This window comes from Notamacropus eugenii, chromosome 1 (genome assembly GCF_028372415.1).
Source record: "Notamacropus eugenii isolate mMacEug1 chromosome 1, mMacEug1.pri_v2, whole genome shotgun sequence".
NCBI classification, from domain to species: Eukaryota; Metazoa; Chordata; class Mammalia; order Diprotodontia; family Macropodidae; genus Notamacropus; species Notamacropus eugenii.
Genome location: NC_092872.1, coordinates 302,935,494 through 302,954,877, shown reverse-complemented (window position 1 = coordinate 302,954,877; position 19,384 = coordinate 302,935,494). Strand labels below are relative to the sequence as shown.

Below are 19,384 nucleotides of genomic sequence, written 5' to 3'. Positions count from 1 at the left end.
ACACAAATTGATCAAAGGTTTATTAATTTTATTGGTTTTTTCATAAAACCAACTCCACTGTATTTATTCAATAGTTTTCTTAATTTCAATTTTATTAATCTCTCCTTTGCTTTTCAGTATTTCTAATTTGGTATTCTCGTGGGGATTTTCAATTTGTTCTTTTTCTAGCTTTTTCAGCAGCATGCCCAATTCATTGGTCTCTAAGAAAACCAAATAACTAACACCAAAAATGAAAAGGGTGAACTCACATCTAATGAGGAAGAAATTAAAACAATAATTAAGAAATTACTTTGCCCAACTATATGCCCATAAATTTGATAATCTGCGATGGATGAATATTTAAAAAATAAAAATTGCCCAGATTAACAGAAGAGGAAGTTGAAAACTTAAATAACCCCATCTCAGAAAAAGAAATTGAACAAGTCATCAATGAACTCCCTAGGAAAAAATCTCCAGGGCCAGATGCATTTACAAGTAAATTCTATCAAACATTTAAAGAATAGTTAGTTCCAATACTATATAGACTATTTGGGAAAGTTGGTGAAGAAGGAGTCCTACCAAATTCTTTTTATGATACAAATATAGTTCTGATACCTAAACCAGGAAGAGCCAAAACAGAAAATTACAGACCAATTTCTCTAATGAGTATAGATGCAAAAATTTTAAGTAAGATATTAGTAAAAAGAATACAGCAACTCATCATGAGAATAATACATTATGATCAGGTAGGATTTATACCAGGAATGCAGGGTTGGTTCAATATTAGGAAAACTATCAGCATTACTGATCATATCAACAAGAAAACTAACAAACCATACAATTATCTCAACACACACAGAAATAACTTTTGACAAAATACAACATCCATTCCTATTGAAAACACTGGAGAGCACAGGAATAAATGAAGCCTTTCATAAAATCATGAGCAGCATCTACCTAAAGCCATCAGCAAGCATTATATGTAATGGGGATAAGCTAGATGCATTTCCAGGAAGATCACGGGTGAAACAAGCATGTCCATTATCACCACTGTTATTCAATATGAAATGTTAGCTTTAACAATAAGAGATGAAAAAGAAATTGAATTGTTGAGGGCAAGGATGAGTGCAGTATCAAGTCCAGGCCAGAACTTCAGGGAAGCCTATTCTCTGAGACTGTGCTCACTATCATCAGGTATTGTTCTCCATACCCCCTGGATTTTGCTGTCTCCTCGAGGTAAACAGAAAACTACAGAGTACAAGGAGATATGTAAAATCAATGGATGCCCTCTAGGATAACATTCCTGAGAACAATAAACTAGCCAAAAGACTGGAATTGAGGAGAAGCAACTTGTCACGTATACTTGCAGCTTTTGTCTTTAAATACTCAGACCCTCGCATCAATAAACAGAGTTGTCTTATCTTCTTCTGCCTGCCCATGTCTTTCTTCATCACTGCTTCACTGAGCCATTTGGGGATGCTGGCAGATCCCAACAATGAATGAATTAGAATAGGCAAAGAAGAAACTAAGTTATCACTCTTTGCAGATGATATGATGATATACTAAGAGAATTCTGGAGAATCATGTAAAAAACTACTTGAAATAATAAACAAATTTGGCAAAGTTGCAGGTTACAAAAAAACCCCACATAAATATCCGCATTTCTATATATTACTAACCAAGTCTAATAGTAAGAGATAGAAAGAGAAATCCCAATTAAAGCTATGGTAGACATTATAAAATATCTGGGAGTCTACCTGTCAAAACAAATCCAGGGACCACATGAACACAATTACAAAACACTTTTCACACAAATAAACTGAGATCTAAGTAAATGGAAAAACATCAGTTGCTCATGGGTAGGCCAATCTAATATAATAAAAATGACAATTCTACCTAAATTAATTTATTTATTCAGTGCCATCCCAATCAAACTACCAGATAATTATCTTCTAGAGCTAGAAAAAAATAATATCAAAATTCACCTGGAAGAACAAAAAGTACAGAATATCAAAGGAACTAAAGAAAAGAAATGCTAGGGAAGGAGGCCTAACCCTACCAGACCTCAAATTGTATTATAAAACAGCAATCATCAAAACTACTTGGTAATGGCTAAGAAATAGAGAGGTAGACCAGTGGAATAGGTTAGGTACTCAAGACACAGTAGTCAACGAATATAGCAATCTACTGTTTGATAAACCCAAGGACACCAGATTCTGGGACAAGAACTCAGTGTTTGACAAAAATTGCTGGGAAAACTAGATAACAGTGTGGCAGAAACTGAGCATAGACCAATGCCTAACACTGTACACAAAAGTAAAGTCCAAATGGACACATGATCTAGGAATAAAGATTGATACTATAAACAAATTAGGGGAGCAAGGAACAGTGTATTTGTCATATTTATGAATAATGGAGAAATTTATGACCCAACAAGAGATAAAGAACATTATGAAGTGCAAAATGGATAATTTTGATTACATTAAATTGAAAAGTTTTTGCACAAACAAAGCCAATGCAACCAAGATTAAGAGGGAAGAAGAAAACTGGGAAAGAATTTTTGCAACTATTGTCTGTGATAAAGACTTCATTTCTAAGATACATAGAGAACTAAGTCTAATTTACAAGAATACAAGTCATTCTCCAATCGATAAATAGTCAAAGGATATGAACAGGCAGTTTTCAGAGAAGGAAATTAAAGCTATCTGCAGTCATATGAAAAAATGCTCTAAATCTATTGATTAAAGAGATGCAAATCAAAACAACTCTAAGGTACCACATCACACAGACTGACTAACATGACAAAACAGGAAGATGATAAATATTGAAGATGTGGGAGAATTAGAACACTAATACATTGTTGGTGGCGCTGTGAGCTGATCAAACCATTCTGAAGAGCAATTTGGAACTATGCCCAAAGGGCTACAAAAATGTGCATACCCCTTGACCCAGCAATATCACTTCTAGGGCTGTATCCCAAAGAGATCATAAAAATGGGAAAAGGTCCCACATGTACAAAAATGTTTATGGCAGCTCTTTTTGTGGTGGCCAAGAACTGGAAATCAAGGGAATGCCCATCAATTGAGGAAAGGCTGAACAAGTTGTGGTATATGAATGCAATGGAATACTATTGTGCTATAAGAAATGACAAACAGGATGACATCGGAAAAACCTGGAAGGACTTATATGAACTGATGCTGAGTGAAAGGAGCAGAACCAGGAGAACATTGTATACAGTAACAATCACAGTGTGTGAGGAATTTTTCCGGTAGACATCCCTTCACAGCAATGCAAAGACCTAAAACTTTCCCAATGGACTTGAGGCAAAATGCTGTTCCACATTCAGAAAAAGAACTATGGAATTAGATAGCAGAAAGAAGCAGAGTATTTTCTCTTGTGTTGTGTTTTGTTTTGTTTTTTCTCGTGGCTTCTCCCATTCATTTTAATTCTTCTATGCAACATGACCAATGTGAAAATGTGTTTAATAAGAATGTATGTGTAGAACCCATATAATATTGATTGCCATCTTGGGGTGGGAGAAGGTAAGGGAGAGGGAGAAAATCGGATACTTAAGAAGTGACGGTAGAAAACTGAAAACATAAATCAATTAAAAAAAAGAAATCAGCAAGCTCTACAAATCAGGGGTTGGCTTTTCTGTTTGTGATGACTGTCTACAGTTAAGGAAATGTTGGAGAAAGTGTTAATAAAGGAGATTAAACCTAAAAAAAAAAAAACTTAGTTTACAGAGTTATATGCTAGAAAAACTGAGAACACAAAAGAAATTCCACCATTTGGAACCCCGAATTACATGGTCTCTCAAGGCACTAGGCAGTTCTCTAAGACTCTAAGCTTCAGAAATGGTGTTGCATTAGTAGAAAGAAGTTCCTTACATCAATGAAGTTACTGGTTTAGTCCCTAACTTTATCCTTATGCTAATCAAGCAATAAGTAAATCAACTGTAACCTAATTTGACAAAATACATGCCACATAATGTGGGGTTCCAACTTGTGGGACGCACTGTGAACATCAGCTAAGGTGATTGCCAATGAATGTGAGACTTCATTATACTGCCTTATGTGGAAAATACAAACAAAGAAATTCAATTCTTTGTCAACTGAAGAACATAATGTTGAATAGAGTAGGTGCTGTATCAGAAATGGTTGATCTAAAGATACTAAAATGAAACAGGGAATTAAAGGACTATTCAAAATATTCAGGCAAAAAAAGTCAACACCCTTTAACAGAAGTCTTCAGAAAAAATTACAAAAATTCCAGTCCCACAAAAATGGATCTAAACTAGCCATACAGTTGATAATATTCTTCAGTGTATATTGTGGACAGATAACCATGAGGAGATTACTTAAGCAAACATCTTAGCTATATTTATGGGTGTACTTACATCAGCCAGTTCTTTGATTTGCTTTTGTGACACATCAAATGTGTCAAGCCTTTGCAGACGAGGCAAATGATATAGCACATGTGTAGAATAATGATACAGCAGACAAACTGGATTAGCCTTATACTGAGGATCATTCAGACTCAGATCCTTTAAACGAAGTAACTTGACTAAGTTAGTGAGTTCCTAAAACCGTGACAATAATAAAGTATTAATCAAGTCATTATCTCTTCCTAAAGAAGGTATATGAAAATATAAAAAGGCTACATATTCTAGAGTAATGCAGCATAATCCCATATACATCTAAAAATGTTAATATAGTTTAGCTACCTATAATGGATTTCTCTAGCAAGATAATTCCATGGTGGCTAAAATATATGTGACCTGCTCTGAGCTCGGGCCCAGCTGACTTCTGTGATGGAGCCTGATTCACATGGAGTCCATGGTGGGAGAAGCTTGCTGAAAGGGTGGAGTAGGAAAGATAGAGCAGGAAGTGAGAGCGAGGCAGAGCTGAGGCAGAGAACCTAGCATGAGTGAGAGAGGGAGGAATTTTGCCTAAGGTAGCTTGTTTGTTGGGAGGCCTAACAGAGGGAAGGTTTGGGGATATTGGTGCTCCCAGGATTGGTGATGTGAATAAACTTTGTTACCATGGTGGAATTGGCTTTCTGGTATCTGAATAAATATGTTGGTTTCATCTTTGAGGAAGAGAGTTTGTTATATTTTGCGATTCAACCCTGGAAATATGTCTGCATATTCACAGCAGCTGCTGTGGGTATTGCATGGTGATATAATGAATAATGGCATTTTGTTATGAAGCAATATTGTTATGCCATAAAATGACAAATATAAAAAAAAGATCTACATAAAGTGCATGACCTTGGACATGTCCCTTGATTTCTCTGAATATCAATTTCCTCAACTGAAAAATGAGGGGCATCGACCAGAGGACTTTAAGTCCCAACCAGCCCCAAATCTATGATCCTTTTCTCTTTAATGACAAAAAGTAATGTCAGCAAAATAACAGCAAATACATTGGCTATAACATTATTTAAAAACAACATCAAGGAAATGGATCTTTGAAAGGGGATACAGAACACATGTATTGCTCATTTTTTCTATTAAAATGTATAGAATAATTTTAATCAAATTGTTAATAATTTGTATGTTAGGGTTTTATTTGAAGATGTATTCCACATTTAAGTTTGTCAGTACTTTTATTTTTATTTGCTGAAATTACTGTATTTTTAATAAAAAAATTTAAAACAAAATGGCATTAATCTACCACTATTAAAATTTTTCTTATAAAACTTAAGTTTAAAAGATCAGGATTTTTTGTAAGTACATATTAAGACTTTGTGGTTTTCTTAATTGTTGATGGCCTTTAGATAGGGTAAATTGCCGGCAGTAGCTTTCAGGGGAAACAGTTTCTCTTCCAAAAATGGGCAATATACTCCATTTCCATCACATGATTTCTTCTTGTCCAGTTTTTTTTTCCAAATAAAAAGGAAATGTTTACTTAAACATACCTTTAAAGAACATATTTGGTTACCAGACAGGTTTAATCTTTCTATTCTTTCATTGAAGTCCAAGCATTGTCCTTTATCCAAAAAAAAAAAAAAATGTAAAACAGGAATTGTCGTTTTATCCACTGTCATAATTTTATGCAACACACAGAAACATAACATGTTTGATAGTACCACTGTGCAATTAACAACTGATCAATCTGCAATCTTTTACCATCAGAGAAATAGGTTAACCTGCCTCTCACAAAATAGTAAATTATAAGTTTAAAAAACAGATGTAGCAGTATAGGAATAGGAAAAGGACTGATGATTTCACTAGTGTAGAGAACACCTGCTCAAGACATTTTCTTTACTAGTGCAGCTTGATACCTTCTCTGCACTTTAGAGTCTGAGATAAGTTGCCTGGGGCACTTAGAGGTTAAATGACCTGACCAGAGTCACATAGAGAGCATGGGTCAAATTATAAGACTTGAACCCAGGTCTTCTTGGTGCCATTACAGCATGTTGCCTCTTTAAAATAACTTAGTTATCTCAGATGAAAAAGTAAACATTACATACCAATGCTATTTATAAAATTTCCAGCAAGATTGAGGTCTTTCAAATTCTTCAAACTTTGCAAACCCTATAAAATTTAGGAAAATTAAAATTCAGATGAAATCATAAAGACCTACATTTATAAAACTGGAGATAATCAACAACTTTTCCATTTCTTCTCTGAATTCTGAGGAGATTCCTTCTTGGCAGCTCCTTTAGGGAGCTCTTGTAGAAAGGCTGGGTAGAACCAAAATCTTATTACATTCTCCTCTTCCCTCAGAATATTTCTACTTTCTTAAGTAAAAATGTTTATATATTTATTAAATTCTAAGTATTATTACTAATCTTGATCTAAATTAAGTTAAATGATTTTATTTTTGGCTAAACTTCAGTGTAGGGCATTTCTTGAATATACCTAATCTTGCTTAAATTTAAGCTCTATAGAAATTAGTCTAGTTTACCAAAAAAAAACCAAAACAGAACCCTAAACCAAGTCACCTCACAGTGCTCATCCTTACCTCAATAGCTCTGATTCCATTGTGGTTCAACCAAAGGACCTCCAGCTTTGTTAGTAGTTCTAAATTTTCTATTTTGGTAATCTTATTATAATATAAGAACAGTTTTTCTAAATTTTTACATTCTTGTAGACCTTCAATTTTCTGTAGCAAAGGAAACAGATTATTAGTTGTAGAAGTCATTCCAAATTCAAATTTTCTCAAGATAAAAAGTGATAAAGCCTGGGAAAAAATTGGGCTCATGGTATGAAATCATTCCTGACTAAAAATTAGAGGGAGTGGTGCTGAAATAACTCATAGGTATTGCTGGAAAAACTTAAAAAAAATTTCCCTCCTCTTAACTCCCTGGAAATTTCAGGTATAACAGCACAGAAAAGATTTAATTATCCTTATTTGCAGATGATTTGCTTAGAAAACTCCGGAGAAACAACAAAGAAATTGAGATCATAGAGTCCATGAAGTAGCAGGATGCGAAATAATCCATAAAAATCATCATTCCTATATAGAACATGCACAAAGGTGAAATGATAGTAAAATAAACTTCATTTAAAAAACTACAAAATGTATAAACTATTATATATTAAGATATAAGATATAAATAATTGGAGAGCTAGATACTGCTAGTCATTAGACTACAACAATACAATGAAAACAAGCATTAATGTGCAGATTTGGTGTTATGCCAATCAAATAACCAAAGGGCACACTTCGTACAACTAGCCAAAACAACAGCAAAATTCATTTATAGGAGTAAAAGGTATAAACTTTCTCAAGGGAAATTAAACAATAAAACAAAACAAAACAAAACAGCAAAGCAAGAATAAAGGAGGACAGCACTGCCAGACCTCAAAGTACATGACAAAACAAGAATCATCAAAACTATCTGGCATTGATTAAAAAATTGAAAAGTAGATCAGTGGAACAGATTTAATAAAAAAGAAATAGAATTAAAAAAGGAGCCATTCTCCAGTAGTTTTCAGTGTATAATAAACTTAAGAATATCAATTACTTGAGAAAGAATTATCTATTTGAAAAGAACTTCTGAAAAAACTGGAAAGCATTTTAGGAATTTTTTCATGTAGAGCAACATCTTATACTAGATATCAAAATAAGCTCAAAATGGTCACATTATTTAAAAATTCAATACCAAATAAAAGAGGTACCTTTCACAATTATATTATTCTTGCCCAAAAGGTTGGGAATGATAAAGATAAAATAGACAATTGTGACTAAATTAAAAAACAGGTTTCATAAAAGGAAAATAAACAAAAACAGAGAAAAAAATTTGCATCAAATATTGCTGTAAAAGTCTGATAGACAAGAAATGTAACCAATTAACAGTTCAGCCATAGTCTCCTCTAGAGTCATACTCTTTACCCTCTTATCCTACTGCCATTCCTGCCTTGCCAAAATCCTATCCTGGGTTCCCTCATCATATCCATTTTCTCTTTCACAAAGTCATGAGCTGGACCCCTCATTATAACAAGGTAATCTTTTTCCTCTTCTGTATTTGAAAATCACACTGTCCACAGAAGGCATTCTAAAGCTTCTCTTCTTTCCTCAAGCCTGCATGTCACTTCTTCCTCCAGAAGAGGTTCTCACCTCTGATATAAAGTATCACTGTTCCACAAAGTATGATTTTATTTTTTATTCTGAGGAAGATATTACTGAGGAAGTAGATGTCATTCAAAATGAGTTCCTACTTCCTTATTGTTTTACAATTCAAAATCACTTGGTATCATCTCCCATCCTTTCCTGTAGTTTCTGATGAAGTTCTTCTATTCAAGGACTCAACACCCTCTATTTGTGCTCCTGATCCCATCCCCTCCAGGATCCTCCAGCAGATCACCCAGCCTTATATTTTTTCTCTCCATTTCAGGCTCCTGGCTCCTTTCCTGCTACCTAAAAACATACCTACGTTTCTCATCTTTAAAAACCTTTCATTTTACCTTGTCTTCTCCCCAAACTATCATTCCTATCTCCCTTCCATATCATAGCGAAATTCCTAGAAAAACCCATGTACTGTGACTAACTCCACTTTCTCTCACTCCTCTACCCTATGTTTTTAAGGATTCTGGCTTCATCACTCAACTGAAACTTCTCTTTCTAAGGTTACTAAATCTCTTAATTACCAAATAGGGCAGCTAGGTGGCGCAGTGGACATAGTGCTGGACCTGGAGTCAGGAAAATCTGACTTCACATCTTGTCTTAGACATTTACTAGTTGTGTGACTTTGGACAAGTAGCTTCACCTTCATTTGCCTCCTGTTTTCTCATCTGTAAAATGGGGATAATAACAGCACTGACCTATCTCCCAGGGTTGTTGTAAGGATCAAGTGAGGTAACAGCACTTAACACAGTGCCTAGATCATAACAGGTATAATAGAAATGCTATAATTATTTTTTTTTTAATTAATTTTTTTATTTTTTTAATGTTTAACAATCACTGCCATACAATTGTGATTTTATCCCTCCCCACCCACCCCCCACTACCTCCCTCCCTCCCCACGACTGCATATAATTCTGTATAGATTCTACATATACTTTCCTATTGAGTATCTTTTCACTATAGTCATGCTATGTAGTCAGACTAAGATAAATGAAAGAATCCGTATAACAAATCAGAACATGATACACAAACAGATACACATACACAAACATGATCTGCTACATTATGTGAGTGACTTCCATATTTCTCTCTCTGAGTGTGGAAGGCATTTTGCCTTGAGGTCCACCATTGGGATTTTTTTTTTTTTTCAGAAGTTCTTGGGTTATTACAAAAATCTAAGTCTACCAGAAAAAACTCTCACACACTGTGGTTGTTGCTGTGCATAAAGTTCTCCTGGTTCTGCTCCTTTCACTCAGCATCAGGTCATATAAGTCCTTCCAGGCCTCTCTGAAGTCTTCTTGTTCATCATTTCTTATGGCACAATAGTACTCCATTACATTCATATACCATAATTTATTCAGCCATTCCCCAATTGATGGACATCCCCTTGACTTCCAGTTTTTGGCAACTACATAGAGTGCTGCTATAAATATTTTTGTACATGTGGGACCCTTTCCCATTTTTATGATCTCTTGGGGATATAGTCCTAGTAGCGACATTGCTGGGTCAAAGGGTATGCACATTTTTGTAGCCCTTTGGGCATGGTTCCAAATTGCTCTCCAGAATGGTTGGATGCGCTCACAGCTCCACCAACAATGAATTAGTGTTCCAACTCTCCCACATCTTCTCCAGCATTTATCATTTTCTTGTTCTGTCATGTTTGCCAATCTTATAGGTGTGATGTGGTACCTCAGAGTTGTTTTGATTTGCATCTCTCTAACCAATAGTGATTTAGAGCATTTTTTCATATGATTATAGATAGCTTTAATTTCTTCCTCTGAAAATTGCCTGTTCATATCCTTTGACCATTTATCAATTGGGGAATGACTTGTATGATTATACATTTGGGTCAGTTCTCTATATATTCTAGAAATGAGGCCTTTATCCCCGAGCTTAGCTGTAAAAATTTTTTCCCAATTTACTACATCCCTCCGGATTTTGGTTGCATTGGGTTTGGTTGTGCAAAAACTTCTCAGTTTAATGAACTCAAAGTTATCCATTTTGCATTTCATAATGCATTCTATCTCTCCTTTAGTAAAGAATTCTTCCCTTCTCCATAGATCTGATAAATACACTATTCCTTGCTTCTCCAGTTTGTTCATGGTATCAATCTTTATACCTAAATCATGTACCCATTTGGACTTTATTCTTGTGTACGGTGTCAGGTATGGGTCTATGCCTAATTTCCGCCACACTGTTATCCAGTTTTCCCAGCAATTTTTGTCAAACAATGGGTTCTTATCCCAGAAGCTGGGGTCCTTGGGTTTATCAAACAGAAGGTTAGAAATGCTATAATTATTATTATTATAGAGGCCTCTTCTTATTATTTATCCTTCTTGACTTCTCTGCAGCATTTGATACTGACCATTTTTCTTTTTGTGTTCTCCCTGTTGTGTTGCTTCTTTGGTTTTGTTTACTAGACTATCCTTCATGTCTGACTCTCCCATGGATGGGTATACCACAGAACTTGTCATCAGCCTTCTTCTCTCTCTCTGCCATATTTCTCTTGCTGATCTCATTAGCTGCCATATGTTCAACTATTATCTCTGTGCAGAGGACTTCCACATCTATGGATATGGATCCAGTCTTTCTGAATTCTAGTCTCACATCACCAACTACATAGTAGAAGTCCATAAATATCTTAAATTCGGAATGCTCAAAATATAACTCATTATCTCTTCCCCAAAACTCTCAACTTTCCCCAACTTTCCTATTTTTTCTTAGAGCACCACCATCCTTCTAGTCACCATGGTTTTCAATCCCAGAGTCATTCTCAACTCTTCACTTTCCTTCAACATAATCATTCATCATTTTTTTGGTTCTACCTCCACAACTGCCTCATCTGCCCCCTTCTCTCCATATACATCAACCCAACCTTGTTCAGAGCCTCATCATTTTTTACTTGGACTTAACTGCAATAACTTCCTGATAAATCTTACTATATCCAGTCTCTCCCTACCTCTATTCATCCTCCACAGATGGAATACTGAGATTCCCAAAGTACAAGCTTGACTGCATTACTCTCTTACTCATCAAGCTCAAATAGGTAGCTATGATTCAATATAAATTCCTCTGCCTGGCAATAAAAAGCAGGCTTACTGAACATTGGTCTCCTTCTGGTCTACCCGCTACTTTCCAAACATGCCATTTGTGATCCTGCCTCTATGCGTTTATCTCCCATGCCTATAATTCATTAGCTCCTTATTTTTACCTTGCAGAATTCCTAGCTTCCTTTGAACTCAAGAGGCAGTTAGGCAAGGCAAAATACACAGTGCTGGAAGTCAAAGACTATTTCATTTTTGTATTTTTATCCTCAGCACTTAACAAAATCCCAGGCATAGTAGACCCTTGATAATGCATATTGATTGAAGTACTGATTGATACAAACTAATTTTTATGCAGAGGGTATTAGTTTCTGGAGGGATCTGGATAGAATTCATAGAAGATAGCATTTTTAAGGTTTGCAAAGTACTTTACAAATATTTTCTCACTTATCCTAATGCCAACCCTAAGAGGGAGGTGCTGTTATTATCCACTTTTACAGATAAGACAGATAGTGCGTAAGCTCAAATTACTTGCCCAGGGTCACACAGCTTGCATGAGTGTGAGGCCAAGTCTTGATTCCAGGTCCAGGGATGTATCAGGGTCTGTACTTTAGGAAGATCAACTTGACAGGAGTAGATGATGATGGACTACAAAGAGGAGAGATTTTAGGCAAGGAAATGATTCAAAAGGCTATCATAACAGTCCACTCTTCTATCAAGAAGATCCTTAATTTTATAAGTAGATGACAAAGTTAAGCTTTAATGTAATGGTGGCTGCCAGAACCTCTCCTTATAAATTAAACCCCTGTAGCAAAAGGTAGAGAACACATTTGTAAGAGGGGGAAATTAGTGCTATATTCAGTACTCCTGATGCTAGGCCAAAGAATAGATCAAGAGACCAGAAACAGAACTGTTCAGAATGACTAAATAATTTTGTTCAAATGAGACTGAATTTTGAAGTCCATACCATTTCTACTGCAAAGAATAACATTTTTAAAAAAATTTAAATTCAGTGGAGTCAAACTACTCAAGCAAAAGCTGGTTCAAGCAAAAGAAACACAGAGGAAAAGGTGCTAAAGTTGGATGAAAATTGGTAATTTCAATTTTCGATATGTAGAAAAAATAAGGGGAAGATTATACGGTAGGGGGAAATTTAGGGGGAAACTGAGGCCTCTGTTTTTATACTTCATCTCTGCTGCCTGCTATTTTCTACTTCCAACAAATTCTAAGGAAAGGCATAGATACTTTGTTTTTCTGTCCCCTTATACACAGAACATTGGTTCAGATATAATTTGTTCTCTAAAGGTACCCTTTGGGAGGCACAAAAAAGTAACAAATCCATAAACTGGGTGTATTTCCACCTTAGGGAAAAACATTCTTGTAAGCTGTAATACTATCATGAAAATTTTGGGTTTTTTCATAGGATTTAAAAATTTAACATTTCTTTTGTAGAATTTATAAAAGGCTTAATATTACATATATATTTTTAAGTGATTTTTTTTCCCTCAAAACAAAAAACAAATATATGTAAGAACATTTAGACTTACCGATATATGGCATTCAGCGATCCAAAGTTCTTTAAGAAATACACACGACTCCAGTCCTGAGATTTTGGAAATATTTTGAGCAACTAATGTGAGACTTGCTAAATTAGGAAAAGATGCTAACCCTACAATACATGGATACCCTGAAAAAAACATCTCCAGTTTCAAAGTCTCTGGTCCTTCTTGATCAATTGATTCAAAACACAAACCATTACATGTGCACTGTCATAAAAGAAAAGATTCAGTTATTATACACTTATATATGTTGTTTGACAATTATTCTACCATTAGAAATTATAACTTCATCCTTTACATAGCTTTTTCCTTTCAATAGACAAAACTGCAAACTCTACTACTTACCATTTGATTTCTTAACTCATAGGCTAGACCCATGGTTAGAGCTCTGGTTTATCCCTCTGTCTCAAGAAAACAAAACAATCCCTCTTAATATCTATTATTCAGCCCCTTCTCTGTTCTGCCTTCCTCCAACCCCTACACTCTTCCGTGAATGTTATATGATGAAATTTGCATTGGACTTACCAGTTCTTTAATGATTTCTTCCTGGTTCAGTTTCTCACTTTCAATCATCTTCCATTAAAAATAACAGATATAATAAAGTATCTAGGAAAATGAAAATTTATGCTTGAAACAAAAAAAATTTCCTAAAATTTAATTGTTTCTTTAATTTTTCAGTTTTTACTTTCAATATTGTGTTTCCAAATGTATATACCATTTGAAAATTATAGAGAGCACAGCTTTTTAAAATGAGAAGCCATAATTAGTCAATTAACAAGTTCATAAGAGCATCCTGTTGTTTCCACTACCACGCTGTACAGAAAGAAAAACAAAAACAAAACAAGAAACTGGAAATAACATGAAGTTTGGACCCTTGAATCAGTTACTTAGAAATGGTTTTTTGTTGTTTTCCTCAGGGCATTTAAAAAGTTTTGCAGATATTTCTTATGAACTATATAACTTTTTGCATCATCAGAAAATATCTTTATAAATTTCCACTTGCTTCCATGGTCCTCGGGAAGCACAGAAGAATGTTATATATAACTGAAGGAGTTATAAAATAATATTATAAAATAGTAGTATAGTGATTTGCACATAGTAAGTGCTTAATAAATGATCTTTCATTCACATTAATTATCTGAATTATCTAATTTTTTACATAAAGTGTTCCATTCTGAACTAATCCCCCCCAAAATCTGTTCAATAAGATTTTTTTTTGCAGTGGGGGTATATTTTGTAGAAATCAAGGTCTACTCTGCAAAAATGGAGACTTTAATTGTTGGAGCTAAAACCTCTCTTTTTCCTTTGCCATAATGTATGATGGATCATTGCAAATTCATCTTCACTAATGCCCAAATTGTTTACAATACATGCCCTACTGACATACTACTGTCTTTCTTCTACAAAGAACAGAAAAAATGGTACACTTATTTATCTCAACCCAGTGCTAGGAATGTAGCAAGAGAGGGAATTCTTTTAATCAGCTTGGTAGTACAATGGAAAAAGTGTTGAATTTGAACTCTAGAGGACCTGAGTGCAAATTTTTCCATGGAAACTATTTCTGATTCTAGTCATGTCATTTAACATCAGTCTCAATTTCTTCATCTGTAAAAATGTGGCTAACAATAACACCTGAGGATCATATAATGCCTTATGGTAAGAAAAAGTAAGTGCTCTTCAAACTTTAAAGCCCTTCGTAAGTGCTAGCTATTATTTTCTGTTCCTCTAAAGAGAGGGCACTTGCTATTCACTTTTAATGAACAGAACAATGGGCCTGGCATCAGGAAAACCTGAGATCAAATTCAGACTCAGATACTCACTAGCTGTATGACCTTGGGCAAGTCACTTCATCTCTGCCTTAGTTTCCTCAACTGTGAAAGAGGGATAAAAGCACCTACCTCCCAGGGTTGTTGTGAGGATCAAATGAGATAATATTTGTAAAAAGCACCCTGCACAGTACCTGGCACATAGTAGACATTATATAAATGCTTATTCTCTTCCCCATCCCTCCCCACTCTAAAGATGACCCAAGTCCTCATAGTAGAATCTATGTAATTGCTTATTATTGGGTTCCCATAAAAGGTGCTATAAAAATGCTTATTTCTCTCCCTTCTAAAGATGACCTGGGTCCATTCAGTAGGTGCTATATAAATGCTTATTCTGAGGGACAGAGCCAAGAGGGGAAAGTAGAGGAGTACTCAGTCAACGTCTCCCAATATTCCCCTTCAAACAACTTTAAAATAATGCCTCAAATACAATTCTGGAGTGGCAAAGCCCACAAAAGGTCAGAGTAAGAGATTCTTCCAGCCCAACACAATGTAGGAAGTTGGAAAGAGAGATCAGTGACATGAGAGGAGGAGTCTGGCCCAGAGCACACATAGATTAAACACCAGAGGTGGGACTAAGTAGTAATAATAGAAGCAGTAATAGCTTTGGAAGCTCTCAAGTTGTAGATGGTAACAAGGCTTGACAACAGATCAAAAAGAGATTACAGGGGGCCCATGTATTAGCACTGTACGCAGGATGCTACACTGTTTGGCAATTCCACTTTATACCTACTTCTGGATCATAGTTCAAGGGCAGAAAGGAATATTAGAGGGAGCACTAATAGTCTAAACAGAGTGGGAGCCCTGAGAGGCAACTGTTTGGCATCTCCACTGCCTATATTTGGCTCTGGGCAGTATCATTTCCAGTCCCAAGAGACCAGGGGACACTGGGGGGCAGTATCAATTGTAATCCCAAGGGATCAAGGCCCTTCCTTAGTAAGAATCAGGGTATAGACAAAGAGAGCAGTGACTACTCCTCTCCTCAAATCACACCACTTAAGAAGCATTGAAAACTTCTAAAACTCCAGAAATATCTCTGAAAATAGTTGTGTAAAAAAAGGCTGAAGCTTGAGACAGTCAGGGACAGAGGCCAACATTAACTTAAAAGTTTCAAATCAAGAAACTGAGTGGAAAAACAAGCAAATAACAAAAAAAGGAAGCAGACCATAAAAAGACATTATAGTGACAGGGAAGACAAACTCAGAAAAAGACAATGAAGTCAAAACAGTTACAAGCAAAGCCTCAAAGAAAAATGTGAATTGGACACAAGCCCAACAAAAATTCCTGGAAGAACTACAAAAAGATTTTCAAAATCAAATAAGAGTGGTAGAGAATAAATTAGGTAAAGAAATGAAAACAAAGGAAGAAAATTATGAAAAGACAATTAACAACCTGGTAAAATAGGCACAAAAATATTAAAGAAAATAACACAAAAAACAAAATTAGTCAAGTGAAAAAAGAGGTACAAACATTCGTTGAAGAAAATAACTCTTTAAAACATAGAATTGAGCAAGTGGAGACTACCAAGGAAGTATTTTATAAAACTAGATAATAATAGTAACACAATTCATCTGGAAGGTCAAAAATATCAAAGGAATCAATAAAAAAAAATTGAGGAAGGTGGCTCAGCAGTACCAGATTTCAGACTACATAACAAAGCAGCAATCATCAAAACAATCTTACACTGCCTAAGAAACAGATCAGTGGAATGGACTAGATACACAATACACAGCAGTAAATGACCCCAGTATTCTAGTGTTTGATAAACCAAAAACCCAAGTTTGGGGATAACTGACGTCTAACAAAAATTTCTGGGAAAACTAGAAAGCTCCAGTTTGGCAGAGAATAGGCAAGGATCAAAATCTCACACCATATACCAAGATAAGGTCAAAATGGATAAAAGATTTAGATGTAAATAGTGATATAAGTAAATCAGGAAAGCATGAAAAATCTACCTATCAACTCTATGGATAAGGGGAAAAAATCTACGGCCAAATAGAGATAGAAGAGATTACAGTAAGTAAAACAGATAAGTTTGATTATATGAAATCAAAAAGATTTTGCACACACAAAACTACTGCAATCAAAATTAGAAGAAAATAGGAAAAAAAATTTCTAACAAGTTTCACTGATAAAGCCATCATTTCTCAAATATAAAGGAATCTGAGACAAATACATAAAAAATAAGTCATTTCCCAGTTGATAGATGGTCAAAGGATATAAACAAGCAATTTAATCATAGCTATTAATGATCACATAAAAAAGTTCTAAATTACTACTAATTAGAGAAATGCAAATTAAAACAAATAAAATACTGCTTCACACTTCTAAGGCTGGTTAACATGACCAAAAAGCAAAATGGCAAATGCTGGAGGGGATCTGGAAAAAATGGGAAACTAATGCACTCTTGGTGGGGCTGAGAACTAGTAGAGACCAATTTGGAAACTATGCTCACAGGGCCATAAAACTACATACCCTTTGACACAGCAATACTATGTAGATAGGTCTATGTCCCAAAAGTAAAAGGACCAATTTGTACAAAAATATTTATAGCAGCTCTTTTTGTGGTGGAAATCAAGGGGATGCCCATCAACTGAGAAATGGTTGAACAAATTGTATATAATTGTGATGGAATATTATTGCCCTATAAGAAATGATAAGCACGATGGTTTAAAAAAAACCTGGGGAAACTTCCATGAAAAGTGAAGTGAGCAGAATCAGAAGAACATTGTATATATTAACAGCAACATTGTAAGGATGATCAATTGTGAAAGATTTAGCTACTGTGATCAAGACAATGAATGATCCAAGGCAATTCCAAAGGACTCCATGATAAAAAATGCTATCTACCTCCAGAGAGAGAACTGATGAACCGTGAATGCAGATTGTTGCATTTTTTTATTCTTTTTTTTTTTTTTTTTTACTTTGTTGTATTTTCTTTTGCAACGTGGTTAAAATGGAAATATGTCTTGCAGGACCTCACACTTATAGTTGAAATGAAAATGCTTGCCTTCTCAAAAGGCGGGAGAACAGGAGGGGGGGAGGAAAAGAATGTGGAACTTAAAATTCTGTAAACGACTGTCAAAATTTTTGTCACATATAATTGAGAAATATTTAATGAAATGAAAAACGAAAAAAATAAATGCTTATTTATTTTTCCCTTTTTTAATATCCCTTCCCCTTCTCATTCCAAAAATGATTTAGGTCCCCACAGTAGGCACTATGTAAATGTTTATTCCTCTCCTACTCTAAAGATGACCTCAGTCCTCATATAGGTGCTATATACGCTTATTTCTTTCCCTCCCTCACTCTAAAGATGACCCAGCGTCCCCCTTCACCTCCCGAAGAATTGACACTTTGCTCCTATGACCCAGGCTGCCCAGAAAGGAAAGTATCATTAGCTTCACTGCAGGATGCTGACGACTGGACAGGGTGTTCCTCCCCAAGCCCTCACAGCCAGCCTTCCGCTGGGCCTCACACAGTGTTTCTAGGGGGGTGGCAGTCTCCCGGGCATGGAACAGTGGGGGTTGCGGGCCAAGGGGCACACTCACCTTGTTCCAAGGTGGGAAGAGGGCTTCTGGAGTAATCTCAGACTAAGCCTGACCCCTTTCCCCCACCCCTAGACTTTCCCGTAAGGCACCTTGCTGTAAGAGCCGGACCTGCAGTACACTAAGAGACCTCGTCGGTTACCGAGGAAACAGGGAAGCCTGTCTCGAGTCTAAACCTGGCCCTCGCTCCTCCCAGGGGCGGGAGAAATGAACTAGCAGCCAACCCAAAAAAAGCACAGGTGTCACGTGACGAAGAGTGCCGGCCAATCAATTAAAGGAACCGGGCCGGCCATCTGCTCAGAGTGGGGGGAGGGGGCGGATCTAAGTAGAAAAAGGGTGGTCTTACGGCTCTGTTCTTCCTTCCGGACCTGGTTTTTTCTTAGACTGTATCAAATTTTCAGGGCAGAGACGAGGATGCGCCCTAGTTGTGGCCACAGGAGCAACGAAGTATTCCGGAGTTTCTCAGGCACCCTCGGGGTCTTCAACTCGTGCCCCACTGATAGGAAAAAAAAAATTCTTTCCCCTACGGTGGCCCAGAAGGACACGCCCACGACAGAATGGTGCTATGAGATCACAAGGCAGCGCGGAAGGCGGGGCCTCCTCCTGGAGCGGCGGAGGGGGGCGGGGCTCGTAGTAAGCTAAGGTGCAGCCTTGCAGGGCGTTGGAGATCAGCTGTCCCAAACCCATCGCTGTACAGAAAAGGAGGCTGAGGCCCAGATGAAATTATTTAGCCAGGGTCACCTAGAAGGAGCAGAGCCAAGGCTCAGACTACTAGTTGTGTTTTTAATTTATTCCAGATCGAGGACTCTGGAACATCATCATACTCATTGTTCTAGAGCAGGGTTCTGTGTC

General features: G+C 36.2%; 1 protein-coding gene across 15 annotated transcripts in view; it reads right to left on the bottom strand.

Moving 5' to 3' along the window:
• LRRC9 (leucine rich repeat containing 9) overlaps positions 1 to 19,082 on the bottom strand; it is a 153,330-nt gene extending 134,248 nt beyond the window's left edge. For 10 of the 15 annotated variants that reach the window (XM_072629365.1, XM_072629367.1, XM_072629368.1 and 7 more), the window contains exons 1-7: positions 18,879 to 19,048; positions 13,684 to 13,764; positions 13,147 to 13,365; positions 6,951 to 7,091; positions 6,457 to 6,520; positions 5,902 to 5,972; positions 4,379 to 4,561 (exon numbers count right to left, since the gene is read on the bottom strand). In XM_072629365.1, the coding sequence (XP_072485466.1) occupies positions 4,379 to 4,561; positions 5,902 to 5,972; positions 6,457 to 6,520; positions 6,951 to 7,091; positions 13,147 to 13,365; positions 13,684 to 13,731 (726 nt within the window). In that variant the 5' untranslated portion in view covers positions 13,732 to 13,764; positions 18,879 to 19,048. Of the gene's footprint in view, positions 1 to 4,378; positions 4,562 to 5,901; positions 5,973 to 6,456; positions 6,521 to 6,950; positions 7,092 to 13,146; positions 13,366 to 13,683; positions 13,765 to 18,535; positions 18,855 to 18,878 lie in introns of those variants that run through there. The other 5 variants (XM_072629370.1, XM_072629366.1, XM_072629371.1 and 2 more) reach the window with 5 other exon arrangements.
• Positions 19,083 to 19,384: the final 302 nt, after the last annotated feature.